The following is a 20,651-nucleotide window of genomic DNA, read 5'->3' as shown; positions in this document are numbered from 1 at the left end:
AATTTTCAAAGAAGCGATAATATAACGAGATACAAAAGCGCGCGTGACTAATTCAATCACCCCGAGGTGGTGAGCTAATTGATATTCAAGCGCCGGCACGAAAGCCTCGCGGAGGTGGTAGAAAGAGATTTGAAAAAAGAGAGGAGAACCTTTTGTGGTCGGACCCTAAATTTTCGTATATAATAATTCTCTAACGGTCGACTAACTGATTCTTCCGAGAGGCGATGGGGGAAAGAGAGGAAGAGAGGGAGGGAGGTAGGGAGGTGATGAAGAACTGCTGACGCCAAGACAAGGGCGTCAATTCAGACAAAGGCCTTCGCGGTGCTTCAACTTCACCGCGGATCGAAACTTCTCGACAAAAATTCTCTAAACCCCTGGTCTAGTCTATATTTATTACACATATACTATAATACATTATTATACATATTTCAGATGTGATATATGTATACGTATAATCCGTTATCATCTAAAACACAAAAGCGATGCACGACTCCGCGTTACTTCTGCCTCATAGCTGTATCATGTAATCATATACCGGGATAATCTCTTGAAACTTGAAAATCAACCGCGCATGCGCGAGTTTTATCGGCTGTTCGTGCAGGCTGGCCATCCCGAGTTTTCAGCTGTCAAACTGTTTCTGACGGGGATGCAGTTGATACGAATTTTCGAGGTTAGAATCTCAAATTATCGAGGCAGTGACTCGGAAAGGTTTGGGAAGTCGATTCTTCAAAGAACGGTCGGAATTTAACGCTTACGCTCTTTGAAAATTCAAGCGTATAAATTTTGCCTACGTTGGCTCGCCTGCATCGCAGACAAGAATATCGCTGCGGAAAGATTTCGCCGACCAATGAGATTTGATTGTTTGGCGCGTGCGCGGTTGATTTTCAAGTTTCAAAAGATTGTCCCGGTATATACATAGATAAATGTATATGCGCCAAGGTATTTTATCGAGGTATCGATGTACCCAGAAATCGAGCCAAGGTCTTCCACTTCAGCGACACTTGCTCTGTGGGACGTTCGAGGCTTGCAGATGAGAATAATGGACGTTGGGTACAATTCGAGCCTAACAAGCAAGATGGCGGGGCTGGTTTCCGGCCTGCAATTCTCGCAAAGAGAGGGGCGGGGGGGGGGGGAGGAGGAACGCCAGTTTCGCTTACGAAGCATGAATTATAAATAAAAATCGTTGCGGATTTTTTCGTCGTCCGTTTGTGCTGTATGTCCAAATAATTCGACAAAGGAGGAACGGCAGTTCTATTCATTATATACACGGACTCGTGTCTCATGGGAGAAGAAAGAAAATTGAGGTGGTCCAGCCAGCTACGTCCTTGCTGTTGAGGTTAAGGATGTACCGGCTATACATTCTCAATCAAAAGTTAGTCTCTTCGACAATATTGAATACTTTGCGATGAGGTAAAAATCGGAAAAAAATTAAGCACAAGAGACACGACGATGAAATTAAACTTCAATAATAACAATGGCTAAAAGTTATGAATAAATTGTTTAACAAATTTGAAGAGAATGTTTTTTTTTCATGTAACATGAATAGGGTTATTTTTCTGAGCACACGTGAATTTTTAAAGAATTTGATCGGTATTTTAAAGTTTTCGTTTTCAAAAATTTGCAAAGGCTGTACTTACGAAACTATTCGTTCAATGCCTTGAGAAGTTCTGAATTTTATTGTACAACGTTTTTGCGAAAATTTATCCAAAATTCACGATTTTTCCTCCACTTTTCGAGCTTGAAAATTTTCGCAAACGGAAATTTCAAAATCGTTAGATGATTCTTTAAAGATTTACGCGTGTTCAGAAAAGTTCACGAATTCATTGTACATGACAAACAAAAAAAAGACATTCCCTCCAAATCTGTTGAAGAACATTTTGTTTAAACAATTTATTGATGGCTTTTGGACGTTATTATTATTATTCAAATTTAATTTTCTTGTCGTTTTTATTTTCGTAGATTTTTTTCCGATTTTCTTCTTATCAAAAAGTATTCAATATTGTTGACAAGACTCACTTCTAGTTACGAATGTACCGCCGGTACATCCTTAAACGGTCTCTTCGAAGGTCGGAAGGTAGATTATTTTTCTTGGCAGGATATACGCGGTGCCTAATTGTTCCGAGAGACGAGGGATAGTTGATTAGGAAATTGGAAGGTGTACGGATAACGGATGACGTGTTGAAATTGTTTTCTCTCATCTCCCATGTTAGTATAGCTCCTTGATAGATTTCACGCAGACATATCGAATCGTGATCGTCTTTCTCTTTATCTCTAACAACAATAACAACAACGAAAAAAAGGACCAGAAATAATTTGCCATCAATTTTGGGCAAGGACGAAGATTTTCTGCAGCTGTTACGTAAATTTACGAAAATTTTTTTAAGTAGAATCAGTAACAAGTTGTAATAATGTTAAAGTCGTTTTCATGTCCACATCTTCCACATCCATAATGTGGTGGATTTGTCAACGATATGACGCATCATCTTTCTATAGTAATATCAGAACCTTGTCAGATCCATAAAGTGATTAAAAAAAAAAAAACCTGATATACGACCTGACGTGACCATCTTGCAGCTAAGTGATTGGAATATTTTTTTTCACTCGCATTGCTTTCTCAGTTTAGTTTTCTGACAGCGAGGCAGCTGCAGCTTAGGGTGGTTCACTTTTTAATTTTTTTATTTTCTAAAGGCGTACGCATAAAAATAAATAAAAAATATAACAGTACTTGGTAGTGACCTCTAAACATTTTCCTACCTCCTCCAGGTTTTACAAAAATTTTTTTTCCATTATTAGTCACAAATTTTTCGAGTGACAAGTTGGGACAAAAAAAAGTTAATAAATGAACGATCCAGCTGCAGCTACAAGTTATAGAACCACCGCCTTACCGCTCTTCGATATTAAAAGATAATTACAACCTTACCCGCAACCTCTGCTCGTATTTGTTATCCACATGTGTTTACTCATCCTGCAATATACGAAATTCTCGAGGTTTCTCGCTTGCGAATTTGTCCGCGAAAGTCTGAAGGGCGTCGTTGAGGTTTGCAGGAGAAGGCTCGTATTTTTAAGAGGGAAGTTCACCTGCTCAGAGTACGAGGAAGGTTGAACTCTCTTATCGTTAGTCAGTTGGTGCGAAGGCTAACGACCCTATCCAGTGATATATCTTTGTTACTTATACAGAGATATTCAAAAACAATGATCCTGGGTACAAAAGATATTCAGTCACTGCATTCGGGAAAACAAAGAGTCGGATGAATCGACTTACCGTCTCGCTTGAGTGAAAAGGTTGAACGATTTTACGATACAATGGTCGTATAGAAGTGCATGGGCGAAAATAAATGTCGGAGGATTTGAAAGTGTGGAAAATGAAAAAATAGAAAATTCAAGGTATAGAAAGGTGAAAAGACAGAAAAACAAAAGAAAACAAAAATCAGCATCGTCACAATTTCAATATCCTTCCACATTTCTACACTCGTTCCGTCGAACCTCTGGAATGCTAAAAAAAATTGAAAGCTAAAACGTTATAGGATGTTTGAAAAAAAAAAAAAACAAGCTTCTAGGTTCCTCTGCATTTCCACATAATTAACGGTCCCTTATTTTTCGACTTTATAAGTTTTCCAATTCCACAAACTAAATTCTAGCGTTTTCGATAATATTACAGTTCAACTCTTCTACTCTAAACTCGACTCATTTTTCGATATTTACTTATGCTTGCATTAAAATTTCGACGTTTGAGTGAAAAGGGAAAAAATAACATAAATAATAGAAATACAGAAGTGTAAAAAGGTGGAAAGATGTAGCAAGCAAAAATCCGGTATCGTCAAAATTTCCACACTTCTCTATGATTCTAAATCTTAAATTCAGCCAATTATACTCGCCAACATCCTCGACGTCGAATTATCCCTCCCGTATACTCTGATCTAATTATCCTTACACATTTTCAAATCCGCCAAATGATACATCAACGTTTTTAAAAATCTACCGCCTCATCCAACTACCATTGTACCGAACAGCTTCAGGATCTGCCCGAGCATTTCCATCGTAATAAAAAATCAATCGTGAGACGGCGGTCCTCAGGTCGAAACCGAGATCGGCTTCACCGGGGATCCCCGATAGAATTCGGCGATTCGCGGAGGGGGGTAACCGGAAGTAAGTCGGCCCGTCCTCAAGGTCGCCGAGGCAGCCCCACGGAATAAGAAAACTCCGCGAACGGACGTCACCTGAAGCACCTCGCCGGGCAGCGTCCGCGTCACGGGGCGTCGGGAGAGCCGGAGGCTGAGCCGAGGGTGAAGGCGTCGCGGCGCAGGCGTCGCCGAGGGTTGGAGGGAGGCAGCTCCCTGCGCCCGGGACGCGCTCAACGCCCGAGAACCGCGAGGCCGCGCGCGGGTGTCGCAAGCCTCTGCCTTCCTTGCCCGACGCTGCAGCTTTAAAGCCCGGCTTGCAGAGCCACGAAGAGCGAGCGAGCGACCCGGTGATCGAGGGTCGCGTCGAAGGGTCAGAGAGACGAGCTGTGCCTGGTTGCGTCTGAGATGCGGTGCCGATCATGCACAAGATACGTTTAAAAGTGTTGACCGTATAACCGGGCGCCGCCGCCAGATATATATATATATATATATATATATTGTACATATATACGTATGTACACTGTCCGGAGAGCACCAGGACTGCTCTCAGAGTGATTTTGTACCCAAGTCCTACGTCGTGTTTCCGTCGCGTGCGGTTTTCACGGTACTCGACTGACCGATTCTTTGACCTCCGGGGAATCCGGCGAGGACGAGGAGGAGACGGCTGAAGGACCAACGCGGATTGTGGAAAAACGAGATTTAACGACAATTTCAAGAGGAATCAGTTCGCGCCATGAGCGAGGGAGTACCAGCGAAGTCTAAGGTCAAGTCGGCGACTCTACTGGAGGCCGGTATGATCATCTATCGGGTTTAAAAAATCATCGTCGATGTTTGTAGGAATCGTGTCAGCCTTTCGCATCTTGCTTCATCAAGGATGAGATTCAAGTGTCTCGGAGTCCGATTGTGTGCTCGGTCAAAACGTCCGGTCGGTACAGAAATATTATGGAACTTGATAACTGTGTCCGAAAATTTCTTATCGTTCGTGGAAGCTTTGTTAACTTTTTTTTTTCTATTGCCAATACCGTGGACAGTGAAGCTGAAGCTGAGAGCCAGAGTTAGATACCAAATGTGTTAAACTCTTTGCAAATAGAAAAATGTTGTTCAATTTTATCGTCATAGTTTTATTGACTTTCGAACTTCATTGCCTTATTCAAATGTACATTAGAACGTTTGGCTGTTGGCTTAAGCCTCCGTTTACGGCTGAGTAAATATGGGAAAAAAACAGACACGCGCGATTGGAGACACTTGAATCTTCGTACCGTAGATTGACAGTCGAAAAAACCATTGCAAAAATATGAAGAAACTTAATTGAACGTTTCATGTAACTTTGTATCATAGATGTAATTTTGTACAGTGATCATCTCGTCACGTCTCTTCGCAATTTTTTTACAGTATTATAACGAGAAGTTACGAGACCTTAAATTTCAACGGGTACAGTAGTGCGATCGTTGATTGTAGTCGTCAAACTGATTGTGTTGCGTTTGACAAATGATAAAAATTTAGTGCAGGCGCGCCGAATTCCCGAGCTTTTAAAATTTTACCAACGACAGTTTGGCTCGTTGTAAAAACGTCAGTGCGACCGTTCTTCGGTGATGACCTGCACAATATTCATACGTGATATATTATCCGCAACGTTCATTGCGATTGACAGTGTCCATGAATTGAGGAGATGATGATTTATACACGCGCGTATAATATTGTGCTTGAGACAAATTGAAAGGCGTGGATGAATCAACGAAGGCTGCTTATATTTTCCAGTCCACTCTTCTTCCTCTTCTGCTTCTTCTTCGTCTTTGCCGTCGGTGGCGGAAGACGGCGAAAAAATATCTGCTCGGATCAAAGAAGTTTCTGAGATTCTTCTCGAAATTGGCTTCTTCGCCTCCTCTTGATTTTCCTTCAATGAAGTGGCCCCGAATTTATAAGATTCCGCTTTATTCGTACAGATCTTGCGATAAGCCGCCGGTCGGATTTCCGCCTTTTATTAAACTCAATTTCACTCCTCGTGCCAATTTATCAACCTCTGGAGCATCACGAATCGAAATTATACGAAAAGACTGTTAATTCTACACCTCGCTGTGAGTTTTTTTAGTAACTTGATCAAACCACTGTAAGTATTGAGTTTACCTTGTTTTTTAGAAGCTTTAGGCACTTTTCTTTCTGCATAGTTAAACCCCTTTCGTACACGGAGAGAAAAATCTGAGAAAAATTACCCTGCTGTTACTATAATCGTGATGTAAAAGACACCTAATGCAGTTTTTACCGTGCTGCATCAGAAAAATGCGTCGTCAGATTTTAAATGTTGCGCTGCCGAAACACATAGTTTCTAAGCAAGGTAGTAATTTTTTTTATAAAAACCCATAATTTTTGTAACATGCATCAATAAAAACTGCATCAGGTGTCTTTTACATCACAATTAGTAACAGCAGGGTAATTTTTCACAGATTTTTCTCTCCGTGTACGAAAACATTCGTACGCATACAATACGAATCGATAATATAACTGTAACTCAACGTCCTAATCAACAAAGAAATACCGAAGTTTTTGTTTTGCGTTCTTAACGAACAAAGTCTTTTTTTATGCACTATTTTCTTTCTTTCTTCCTTTCGCGATTCCAAAAACTGCCCAAACATCTGAAAAGAATTTGAAAATGAATCAACGTTCGCCCGTAGAAAGATTTTTGCACCATATTTTCGCACTCCTAAACCAAGGTTCGCACGCTTTTTGGAATCTGAAATTCTCTGACTTTTCCAGATATTCCAACCTGAAAGTAAGATTCTTTCAACAAGCCTTCAAAAAATGTAACACCGATTAATGAAACATTTTTTTCTTTTATACTTTAATATTGCCCAGTAACTATCTTATTGCCCGAATATAAATTTACAAACAATAGCCTGCGATTTTCCGTAAAAAAAAAAAAAAAAAAAAATAACGAAACAAGTTTTGGCATAAAATAATATAAATAAGACGTATAAAGTAACGCGACGAAACAAAATTTTTAGCGCAATCTCTTTCTTTTCTCAATATCGGTAGTACTTCGTATAAGAACCGTGTTTATTTCTTCAGTAGACTCAAAATTCCAATATCATTTTTGAAATTCCCCGAGTTTTCCAGATTCTCCCTTTTGCGTGCAAGAGTTAACCGCCAAAGGCAGATTATGTTCGCGTCGATTCCATCCCGTCGGTATTATCCGCCGGAATCGGGTTGCTGAACGAAAACGCGGCGTCGGCTTCACACCGACAATTTGAGTAACGAGGAGGGCCATTAGCGGACGGATCGTCCGTCCGTCGATCGCGTCTTGACGGTTGGGAATATCGTGTGACATTCGCCAGCCAGCCAGCCACCTGAACGAGGAAAAAGATCTTCTCCGTTTATCGGCACAAGAGATCAGAGATTCTTTCGATTCCCGCCAGCAATAAATCAAATCGGCAAACTCACCGCGACGCGGACTTCGAACTCCTTTCACCCCGATCCTCGGCTATCAGTGAGACAATGCAAAGCTCTTTCGCCTATCATTTTCTTCTTTTCAACCGATTTCTGCTATCCTCGAGTACGAACCAATACTATTGAATTTTGGCAAACGGGGAAATAAAATTTCTAGGTATACTTTTTTATAACAATAAAGTACGGGTATGTTGTATTAGGAATTCGCGAATCGTTATCGCGGTGATACATTTTGTATAATAGCGACAATTATCGGTGCGCCTACACAGCGTGATCAGAGATGAGTAAAGAAAAATAGATTTTGAAGAACTTTGTACAGATATAAATACACGTATTCGATATTCGCTTTTACAGTTCCTATAACGTTACTCTTATACCTTTCTTTGAATGAAAAACGTTTAATCATTTACACGCAAAATTACAACGCGTTTGTGTTTCTTCCGTTCACCAACTAACATAACAATCCTCTTGTACAAGCAATTGAAAGAACCGAACGATATCGACACGTTAACAGCGTTTCCATACAATAATTGAGTGAATTAATTTCCACAGAACGATAAATAAATGATTTCGGCAGATGCTTAAAAATTAGACGGAGTTTTTTCTAGCTATGTAATTATCGTGAGTACTTTAGAGAAAAAAGAAAAAAAAAAAGCTAACCACGCCCCGCGTTCCTAAAAATATTACATCATTATATTTTTACAAGTATATAAATTATATACCACCTCCTGCCGATTATTACATACATATTCTTATTATAATCATTATCACGCTTGTAATTATAATTTGATTTTCAAACGGTCTTAATAACTCAATTGATAACGAGTTCCTTCTCTCTCTCTCTCTCTCTCTCTCTCCTTCTCTCTCTCTCGAATACCGGACGTCGAGTAGCTCAATTAGCGTCCGCAGTGAGGATGATTGGTGAAAATCGCAACGGCCCTTATACGTTCGCGTATTTCTTCCCGCGCGCGTGTGTGTGTCGGGGGCTGGGGGTGGGGGTTTGATACATGCACGAAATCCTCGAGGCATACAGCCGCGAAGTTGTCATGGGTGGGGCGGCGAATAAGGAGAGAAACGGGGAGGCTTGGCTGCGCCGTGGCGCGGCGGTGGGACAGGACAGGAGAGAGATCAATGCGGAGTGCCGAGAGCCGAGGCTCCAGCTTCCCTCCGGTTCTCCCCCATACCACCCCCGTCCCACCCCCGCAGCCCTGACGTACCCAACGGCGACCCACCGACCTATATTTAACTTGAATTTCCGCGCAGGCAGCGCCGGGGTGGGTGAGGTGAGGTGAGGTGAGGTGAGGCGAGGCGAGGTGCCTGGATCTCTACGTAAGAGAGCGTGCAGCCTTGCTCTGCCTGGCGCCGGGGGTGGTCGGCGCCTCGATCCACCCCCCAGGATCTGAACTTGCCGCTCCTTGATATAAAGTTTCGCGGTAATATTCTCTCGATATCCTCATCCTCGCACCCACACCCCTTCGATACCTCGCTCGATGTATAATATGAAAATTTTCTAAACCCTGCAACTTGGCAACTGCGGAAGTAATATTATAGCTGTGTATGATTTTGGGACAAGCCGCTGAGTGCGATTATGGTAATTTCTGGACTACGTTTTGCATATCTGATGTCTTTTAAATTTGGTTGGGAAATTATTCGGCCGATGACGGTTTCCAGAGCCTGTAGAAACGACGAATTCTATAATGTAGATAAGATGATTCGGTAATTGATTTTTAATACGTTATTATTTATTTTGTTTTCATTTTTATTCAATCTTTCTCCAATTTGTTGAGAATTTATGAGTATGTGGGGCCACATTATTATTAAACATTTGAATAATAGAAACTCAAAACCGGGTCAACTTGGCATGGACTTCACCATATGTAAATTATTATTGTAGAATATTATTATACATACCCAATTCGGTACTTTGTAGTATAGAAACTTATATAACCTTATTACAACATACAGTTACGTTTAATATCGATCGAATTATACATATATTTATATACCTATATCTGCACGATGAGAAAATAGTGTAACGAGTGATATTTTTCATACGCTGCAGGAATTACTAGATTAAACGGTCTAGATATTGCGGAGCGATAATCGTTATACGATCTCATAAAAGCTCACCTTCTATTATATAATTACATGAACTACGTATAAAATATGTTGCGACGTGCAGGCTGCGAGAATCGCGTAAAAATATTGCATACAGGAGAGAAGTGCACCAGGAAAAAAGTTTTATTGTCTGCGGTAGAATTGGAATGAATGAATAATGAATATGGACGAATTTTGAATTTCAATTTAACGCATGAATTGTTACCGAATTACCATATTCGCTTTCAACTACTCATCGTCATTCGCAGTGCATGCAATTTTCTACGAATTCATCGACCGATCGAACGCTGGAATTTCAAATTATCCGTTAAATTAAAGGAATATTCAAGAAATTCTGCAAACTCAATTTTATTTTATTCAATAATTTAGGCGCAGACCTTTTTCAAATTTAAATTCCATCATTTTTTTTTGTCCTCGTTAATTTTCAACTTGTGTTATCGACGAAATGATATTTTTATATCTCAATTTGAATATTATCACTCTCTGTTCAACTTTGCACGACTAATAATAAATTCTTATCGCTATATGTAGAAAAAAAAAAGTAACGAAAACTGTATCAGCTTTGCTTAATTACATTCATACTTGTCATTTTTCATCAAATTGGCAGTCTTGGTTAAAGAAACAAAAACAAAAAAAAAAAAAACTTACAAAATGGCCCGGTTGAGTAAGTGCATTCAATTCGATTCTACCACTGCAGCGGAGCGGCTGTAATTAAAGAAATAAATTATATTTGACACACGGCATTCGGTCACTCTACTCACGATCAGCAGAGACAGTTCTGTTAAAACATGCATACAAGTTGTCGATTGAATCTAAATACCGATGAAACAATGAATAAATACATATTACACGTTAATAAAACGAAACTGTAAAATGTATTCTGCGTAAACCGTACCGGGAATCTCCATTCATGAATAAATAAGAGAAAAACAATTAACTTAAGGTATACTACACAATAACAAGGAGATTAGCTGTAAACCTGTTTTACATAACATTTTTTATAAATAAACTTCCAAGAGTTTCATATTTTTACGGATGCTTCAGCAAAAAGTTCCTAAATGGCTTTTTACGTCGGCCATTTTAATAAAAAATTTCTCCTTCTCTTTTACGTCCCTTCGTTTTCCTTCGGCTACTGTAATTTCCCGGTGATTAACAACGATTGCGGCGATAATAGACCAGCGCCAATTCCTGTCGCGTTATTCATTCATGCTTAACAACGTACGAATACACGTTAGTCACGACACGTATAAATATATTCCAAATTCACGTTTGTGCTATTTTTCAATACATTGCTCCGCAGTGTTTTTACATAATAATGATCTCCGATGATCCGCGTGCTTCGATTGTCTGTTAGCACCGAACGCTTTCTGTATTTCAGTTGAAACGACACGTGATACAGAGGTTATAATCGCAGCTTCATCCTTAGTTTCATTTCATTTTTTCCCATTAACGTTTGTCTGCTCTGCGAGGGAGGAAAAAATCAGACGAAATATGTCCAGCGGACAGAAAATAACGGTCGGCAGATTCTTACTGACTACGCCTTGCGGCCAGACGGTCGGCGGAGATTCTGACGCGGAAAGATCGGCTCACGGTTTTTACGCCTACATGAACCAGAGGCAGGCCAATGTTAGACCAGGAGGTTTTTTGCCGATTCGTTATTGCATTCGCTGCTGCTGTACAGGCAGGTCGACTTTTCAATTGTGATAGAGTAAATTTTATTAAGGAGTTCTCCCAAAATTTCATACTTGGGATTGGGAAAATACACACTAAGCATAATCATTCATAGTTTGTGATTCCTTGATTCTGGGCTATTAGAAAAAATTTCACTAAACACACAATGTTCCAGCAGATCGAATTTATATTGGTTTTATTTGTTACTTTTCTGTTAACAAATATGACACAAATTTTTGTAATTTTTTCCAAATCAATCCAAAAATTTTATCGGACTTGGTGGGATATTTATTTTCTAACCGTGTATACATGTATGTACGAGATAATTCAGACTTATTTGCGGCTCGAAAAAACTTGACTCGATCAATTCCTTCAATTGATCAAGAGTAAATTGATTTTATAGAATCACTTCGTAGGTTATTGTACCTCTGATTTCACTTCTTTGACACAATTGTATGGACAAATAATTTGGCAAAATCAATAAATCTCTGTTTAATTATTGATGAAATTTATTTCCCAACTTTCAAGAGTCAAGTAATATCGAATTATTTCATAGAATCTGAAAATGTTATTGCAATTGTGCACGGAAATATGAATTTCAATCATCTTGCAAAAGAACGTTTTGCCGAAGGTCCGTTTGAAAAAGAAGTGTGAAAAATAATAGAATACGATTTTCCCGATAGTCAGAGGTCAAGATGAATTGCGAGTGGGAATCATCTGACAATTCTGTGACGCACAATTTCCGCTCACCTGCATCAAGTCTGTCGCAGTACCTGCAACTTGCGATATATCTTATTGGCAATTGGCCTGCCGGATACTTCACCGTTATAGGATTTAGGACAGATCACCTCTGCAGTGGTTCGTGTAACCGCGATAAACTCACGAACGTGTGCGGTATTGTATCGTGAAGACTGCAGACGACTGCACGTAACGAACGTTCTCAAACCTTCGATATTTCTCATTTCAGTTGAAAGAAATAGAACGATTCGCTTTTCCATTCTACGAAATCTTGAGATTTTTTTGAGCCGTTTGCTATACTTCCGGAATTAATCATAACATCATCCATATTCCAACCACGAATTCCATAGAATCAGCAATTTGTTCACTTGTAACTGACACTTCAGGAGATAAATTGATACAATGATTATTCGTTTCATTATATGACGTAGAGTCGGACGACCGTGGATGCGTAATGTTAGAAAATTCTCTTTTCAAATATTTTCATTCAACCCCAACGGAAATAGGTACTCGATAACCGCTACTTGGGACAGGCTTGGCCAGTGGCCAAGGTGACCACTGATCGGTCTTGAATGGACATAACGTAACATGAGTTTCCTTGAACGGTGTCGAAGTGCAACTTATTACTTAACGATTTTTCAAAATCTTTAACGTTTTATCGGGTGACAATTCAACCGCCACTGTTATACACTTGGAGTTAGTATAACGTATATAAGACCGTTTCTGCGTACAGATTCCGATACCGACATGTTACCGACATTGTCGGCAAACGTCGGTAACGGGATCTGTACGCAGAAACGATCTTATATGCCTACTGCGATTCGATTATCATTTTTCTTGCGATATTTCTTCGTCAAGAATAACCGATACAGGGTTGAAAAAAAAACTTTACCACCCCAGAGGAACGATCTTGTACTTTTTGTAAATTACAACCTGAACCACCTAAAATTTTTCTACGCAGTCGATGTGATACTGCAGATTGATTCTTGCCTCGAGCACCCCACAATCTACCCGTCACAACACCCCGAATGATTAATGGTGTATTTTATAACACTTGGTTATCGGATATTCTTAAAATTTCAGGCGACGGAGGCGGGGCAGCTGGCGATGGTGAACCATTCGTCGGTAGCAACAATGCCGAGAAGATGTCAGGCTACGAGACGAACCTCTACCTCTACAGTGTGAGTCTTGACCCTTTGAAGCATACATTTTTCATTGCAATGAAATTCTTTGAAACTGGACATATAGTGGTTCTCGAGGTCGCTGATTTAAATAACGGGGTCAGATCTGAGAAATTTACAAAATTCAAAATGACGGATCTAGTATCAGCGAACAGGATCAACTTTTATATTTTCGGGCCGCCATTTCGAATTTTGAAATTCTGACGTCGGATTCGTTTTCAGCGACTCCGAAAACCTCCCTGTAAGAAATTTCAAGCTAATCGGATCAATGTGTATATTTTCGGTCCGCCATATTGGATCTGCTATTCTGAAATTTCAAATTTGAACATCGAATTCGTTGTTAGCAACTCCAAAAACTCAAGATTACCGAGTTCTATTTTTTTTTTATAACCTTCCACCAACTTTCAACACTTTGTTTATTTATAACGCTTACTATATTCGCGAAATAATCATAATTCCTCCTAAAGCATCAACATCGACATCTTGGAAGTCCAATAATGCAAAAAAGTGACAACGATATCTAAAAATTGAATATAAATCTTGAATAGTCGATTCAAAAAAGACGTCTCATGTATCAGCAGCCGTGCCCCAGAGGGTTAAACACGTAATTTATATACGTCGCTGTTATAGCTATAGCTGTAATACCTGTGTATACACAACACCCCGACGCCTGTAAGCCACCACCGGGTAAAATGTGCGTGCACGCAGAACTGTATCACCTTGAACCGTCATCGCCGTCGTTGTCATCGTCGCCCGTCCTTATCCCCGCGACGTGCACAACGACGAGACCGTTGGGATAGCAATAAAAGGGGTGGAGGGGTCTAAAAGCGGGAGACTCGGTCGAGGTCGAGCCCCGTGGCGTGTCTTTACAAGGCGATGATTTAAGGGGATGGCTGTATGCCGAGTACCGACCGAGTAATCAGATCTTATTTTACACCTTTTATTTTCTCTTGAGTATAACAAAAGCGTTTCGAAGTTTTGGAAAACCGTGTGGAGTTGACCATTTTACTCGTGATTGTCATCGAGAAAAAATTAACCGACTGTACAGCGTAAATGTAATTCACTGTTTTTCACTCGCTTTGAGATTGTCACACGCTTCATTATTCCATAACCGAATTACATAGTTTTTATATTCTTTCGTCAATTTTTTTACCCTCTCTTGCTAATTTCGTTTGTAATATATTACAGTGGACTAAAAACTAAGTGAGATGTATTTTCTTGTGTCTGCCATTGAACACTTTAAGGGGGTGAAACCACCCTCCAAAGTGAGGCATGTCAAGAGGCGATTTGGCTGTTGTTTTTTCCTCCAATTGATAAAATTACATTATTCATTTCTCGTTATGAGAAAACTTTTCCAGTTTAATTGGTTGACAAATATTATGTTGTTGCGGATGAAACTGCCAAATCATCCTTTGACATGCCTTACCTTGGAGGGAGGTTTCACCCCCTTAAAGTGTTTAATGCCAGAAGTCTAAAAAAAATATCCGTCGTTTAGTTTTAAGTATACAAAAACATATTACAAGAGAAATCAAATCTGAGAGACCGACCTGGGATACTTTCCTTGTTAGTGCAAATCACGTAAACGCGACTGCGAACCCCAACTCTAATTTCCCAAAGTTTGACAATCGATTTAACGCACAGGAGATGGAAACAGTGGCGAACAGGTAAAATACGATTTGCTGGACTCGTCGGTTAAAGTCGAAAGTCAGGCATCCTCTTAATGAAGAGGCGTAAGCTTGCACGTAACTTTTGACCTCGTCGTCTCACCGCGTCGTTACACCGCACGACCCTTTCCTAATTCCATCCTCCAGTTTCCTAATTTACCCTCATCGCTCTCGGCACAAAACGTCCTGTGCCGAGGATCGGAGACCTTCGGTCTTTAGCTTCGTGCTTTTCTATGAGGGGACATTGTTATAATCAAACCGAAAATCAACCACTTTCGAATACAAGTCTGGACTTGTGATCAATTTTTCGTCTCACGATATCCCGACACCGAATCAACCGATCTTGGGGATCTTGATATCAATCGTCGCAGTTAATCCTAGCCTAGAACCGGTCAGTTTTATACCGAAATCGGTTCAGTCATTCCTGAGTTATTTGTAAAAATTAAAATTTTTTTTGTTCGACGATAACATCGATGAAATTTGATCGTTTAGGTTAACCAAATTGGATGAGGATGAAAATCTTTCTAGTCGTAAATTCTTATGTTTGGAAACAACGGAAGTAACGAAAAGTACCATAGGACTACTCCTCTTAGGACAATCGGTTTTTCCTACTCGTTTTTACTCACAATAAAAAAAGTTTGCGAAACTGTAGAAAGTCGTTTTTAATAACAACAAGAACTTTGATGAGATCCGTCCCCTTTTCGCCCTGGTCAATTCTCTATCTGTACTTGTTATGTATGTAGGTACATGTACCTGCATAATGTAACGTACTTGGTGGATGTATACGTGTGACGTACGTGATACTGGATTCATACCTAGGTATCGAGCGAGATATCGGGTAACGGATCGCTCTCGATTCGGCTCTCCGAGCTGTGTGTTCTATCTCGTAGAATTCCACACTTGGAAATGAGACCAGAGCATCAGAGACAGCCTTGCTGCATCACCATCCTCCTCCTGCCACGCTCCTGCAAGCTTTAGCCATCCTGCACGTTCTTCTTTGACTCTCGTTCGACTTTCCCTCACTTCTATTCCTCCTCCTACAACCTCGCCCGCAAAAGTTGAAATTCGGCAGTCAATATGTCGCGTTTTTCTCACGCTTGTGATCCTTTTTCGACCAGCAGCGGATAAGGACACAATATTGTACGAGGAAAGGATTCGTAAACCACCGTAATTTGTATACCTACGTACGTATGCTATCCAAATCAGAGGAACAATTTCACTCGACCCGGATGCGTGATGTCGTCCGCATAGATAAGTATATCAATTATCCGACGAGAATAGATCATAATTGTCGTTACCTAACGCGGTCTGCAACCTGTTGACACAGGTAATGCGTTTTGATGTACGATATTAACATTCTTGTCCGAGAAAAGAGGATCCAATTCTGATACACGTGAAACGGCATAGTGCAATGCAGGTTAAATATGAGGTTAAACTCGAAGAGTAGTTGTACATATGTGCAGAGAAAGAGGAAAGAACAAGAGGCAAATATATGTTTACGACAAAACTGACAAAATCCAGGAGCATAAGGTGAACAACATCCGTCTGACGGTCTGTTTGTACCCGCAATATATATTTGCCTGTTGAAACCCCCGGTTTAAATCTACAAAAATCTGGCTGGATCCGCTTGAATCCCGCTACCGTCGGGTATAACGTCTTCATCGAGATGTCGGCAAGCTTACCCGCCACCACCATCCGCACCTACATAGGTAATTTATGCATGTATTCCTCCTCGCCTCGACACCCTGACGAAATCCCCTCGAAGCATTCGCGCAGGTCGATGATAGAAATATGTCTACCCGAGGTAAGATGTGAACGGTGCAAGGACGCGAACCTATGGAATTACAAGAGGAATATTTCTGCCGTATTATATGTATAATGCATGTACGTACGTACATAGGGGTGTACGCGATATATGTATTATATAACCATCAGCGTTGTGCTCGGTTATAGCTTCTGATATTGCCCTGGCATGGTTATAGGCATGGCTGTATACGTGTCCGATTCGGGGTGTTATAACTTTATTACATACTTCGCATCTTGTCATCCTTGTCGCTCATAGTATACCGTACATCGTATATCGTGACAAAAGAGATTTTTTCGGCTTTGTCGGGGATCGGAGGGATAATACAGGTTAATAAGTTTTTTTTTTTTTTGAGCTTCTATTGAGATAGTTGAATTCCGATTCTACACATCGAATATAACCAGAATCCTTATTTATTACTTGTAAAGTTTGTTTTTGTACTTTTACGTTGATCAATAAGTTTGGAAGTTTTAGCTTGATGGTTACTATTGGTGTATATTCGGAAGTAATAGGAAAACGTTTTTACCAAGATGTGATGGAGTTTATCGTTATTAACGTTGTCAAGGGCAGTATAATGAGAACACGATGGGAGATTAGGTTTGAGGTTTGATACGAGAAAATTCATACGAAAATAGAAGTACGAGAAATATTCGTTTTCAAACTTTGTTTATCAATTCTTCTACATTTCGAGTTTATTATTAATTGTTATTTTTTAATAAACGTGATTTAAATGCCAAACTGAAGTTTGCTTAGTTGTTATTTACAATAAATGTTTGAGGAGATAGGTAATTTTTCATTGAATCTAAAACATCGTTCTGGTTTCTACAAAAAAAAACTTTATCTAATAAAACTATTTTTTCATTTATCAGTTACGTAGAAGAAATCAAAATTTGACATCCAGAACCCAGACTCAAAATTCTTGTTGACCTATGTAATATATTGGAAAAAGAAAGTCGGGGATCAGGAACGATGGGAATATGAAAGTATCACCTACAAGGGTCGCAGATTTGACTAGGTGCGAGAAAAGAATAGTAGGAAAAGTTAGTCAAGAACATTTTTCCTTCGCCTTCCTAGCGACGCGAATCGTCCATTGAACAATGATCGACGTTGCTGATTTATCCAACTATCGTTCGTTGACCAGACAATTGTCTCGTACAGGTCAAATAATGCTTCTCAGTTAGCATCCGCGAAGCAGCATTTGTGATTGGGTATATACAGAATATTCGTACATTGCATGGTATTTGCGCGTACAGCAAATTATTGTTTAAGGAGGTTGGTGGGGCGAAAATCAATATTCTTTGTCCACTTGATTACGAGACACAGTCGCACATCGAGTGTTTGTCAAATTTTGATAATCGTAAGGTTGATTACGATGATTTTCCTCAAGATTCAAGCAAAGAATCACTCGAGTTACGAACAAAGACTTACAGATATCAATTTTCACTTGACACTGCTTTGGTCAAATGGTTAAAAATTCAGGAAACTTATTCGATTTCATTCGAAAATGGCTTATTTTGGTGGGAAACCTATTTTTTCGATAATGTGTATAACATTCACAGGTGACTTCTGGTTCTCGGAATTCGATACAAGGTGCGGGATTGTATAACTCTCATGTTATGCTTGTGATTTTGTTTGCCATATAGAATATCGTTCGATAACCGTTGAATGCCGGGATCAAAACGTTCGCAAAGCAAATCTCCGAACTGTAAACGCTGAAAAGCTCGTCAACGGTAGCGAATTCGATTTCATGCCAGAATGACTTGGCTGTTTGTATTACGTATATAATATCCGTAAAACATATACTTCATAATTCCAGACAAGCTTGAAGCCGACCTGGAACATTATTTAGAATTTTTATTCCGTACCACAGGTTCAAAATAGTGAGAAAATAAGATTGTGATTTATTTTACCATCGATGGCAGGTGCCGGGCGGTTCTGGAAGTTGAGAACTACTTTGCAACTTGGTCTTAACGATAAGTGCATCGTAAAACTTGGCTCCAAGTACGTAGGCACATATGAATCCTTTGTAGGAGTAACAGGTAGCTAACAAGTAACTCTCCATAAGTTGAAGAAACTTATTAGCAGGCGGGAGGCAAGCAGGAAAGCAACCACCGTGACCCGGCAGCCGAGAGGAGTTGTTCAATTTGATAAAACAAAATAACTTCCAAGTTCTCGAACACTCGCTGATGAAAACGGCCTCTTCTGACGTAGACGTTCATAATTATACGAAAATCGCGCTCCAAGTTTACCTCGAGAATCGTAAATTTCCACGAACGGTTTGAATATGGCTCTACAAGGAGAGCGAGGGTTGATATAGAGGCGCAAGCGGCGAGGGGTGCGAAGATAACTGTTCGCGAAATGCTTTCCGCATAACACGCTTTTTTCCCAAATTAGACAGAAACTCCGACAAAACATCGCTCGAACAACTGTTTATGCTGTACGTATACCCTGGCTCATGGATTTTGGCGTAACTAGGGAAAACTCTACTTGCAAAAACATACACTCTTCAAAGTTCAAAGTTCATGGAGGGCTTGAGTTTGTTTGGGCATCTTTTTGAATACGTGCAAGTTCTCGAATTACCTAATTCGACTCATTCTTCATTTTAAAAAGTGAAAATTAATGTCATTGCATACGTGTAGATTGCTTCTCACCCGGACTGTAATTCAATATTATACGAGCACCGACCGAGTAAGCAAATCCTACCTTACACTCATTTCTCTTCACAGCGATAAAATCCTTTCGAACTTTAGGAAATGATATAGACAACAGGCATTACGAAAAGTTCCGAACATTCATGGAAAATCTGTGTAAGATACACGTGCAGCTTACTCTCACTCGTTTTGAGGTTATGACATGCCACCAATTGATAGATAAACCGTCATCTTTTCTTTTATTTACTCTTAAATTTTTCAAATCTATCTCAGTACAAGCCACTGATCTCTGTACTAACTGGATGTCTGATTAGCGTCCTCGACCTGAGTCGATCAGAAGCAGACAAAATCGACACCAGCGCTTCAATAGCCTCGATGGAACTAACCAATCACGTGGTTCACCGTGTATGTCATTGGTTAACGTGAGAGAACCATGTGACTTAATCTGTTTCTGATAGGCCATCACCCACGTGATCCGCTAATTTAACTTCTTCGTATTGCAGGGCTAGTGTCGGTTTTTGGGGCTTCTAACCGGCACAAGCTGCCGATTCAGCCATCCAGTTAATACATAGATCATTGGTACAGACAAAAGACAAAAACCCTGTAATTGTAATCGGGAATAAATCGACCTAAAGTAATTCTATCGCTAAGAAGAAGAAAAACAAACATGTCGAAACCATGATTCCCGAATTTGTGTTGGTAAAACAATGGAAGGTCCAACATCCCTTAGTCCCAATCAAAGATACTTGACGTCCTTCTTCGGACCGTTTCGAACGAATTTTGAGGCACGGTACGCGGTTCGGATTCGGGAGACTCTTCGCCACTAATTATATTGGAACGCTGGCTCCCTTTTATCGTGAATAAATGCCGTTATGTGTGTATGTATAACCGTGGGGTGCTCGAAAAGCGCGAAGCCGTTAATGACGTACGTAGTGTAGGTATGTATATTTCGCTTTTCCTTTTCGTCGACGCCGTTGGCCGCGGCTCTCTTTTAGGTGGTTGGGTACATTTATGTTCGCGGATTGCTTACACAAGATACAAATTTATATCTCGGTGACTCGAGTGGTTTCCTCCGAGCACCCCACGTCGTCTCCGCCTCAACCCCTAAAGTGAAAGCCTCGTCTTGGTTTATGGATCCTCCTCACCGTATTACCTCCGCTAAATCAGTGCCGCTGTGGCGACAGGTTTCCATCCATGAAATTCACCCCAGGAACTAATCTCGCCGCCCTCTGTGTCCTCTTTGCCTCGGCGGATTGGTTCAC

At 40.2% G+C, this 20,651-nt stretch overlaps 1 protein-coding gene across 4 annotated transcripts in view; it reads left to right on the top strand.

Moving 5' to 3' along the window:
- The window catches only part of LOC124182801 (solute carrier family 12 member 4), a 72,987-nt gene that overhangs the window by 36,031 nt on the left and 16,305 nt on the right, over positions 1–20,651 (top strand). For 3 of the 4 annotated variants that reach the window (XM_046570541.1, XM_046570519.1, XM_046570525.1), the window contains exon 2: positions 13,173–13,270. In XM_046570541.1, coding sequence (XP_046426497.1) covers positions 13,173–13,270 — 98 coding nt within the window. Of the gene's footprint in view, positions 1–4,370; positions 4,913–13,172; positions 13,271–20,651 lie in introns of those variants that run through there. The other variant, XM_046570533.1, reaches the window with a different exon arrangement.

This window comes from Neodiprion fabricii, chromosome 1, assembly GCF_021155785.1.
Source record: "Neodiprion fabricii isolate iyNeoFabr1 chromosome 1, iyNeoFabr1.1, whole genome shotgun sequence".
NCBI classification, from domain to species: Eukaryota; Metazoa; Arthropoda; class Insecta; order Hymenoptera; family Diprionidae; genus Neodiprion; species Neodiprion fabricii.
The sequence above is the reverse complement of the archived record's forward strand: the minus strand, read 5'-3'. Positions and strand labels throughout refer to the sequence as shown.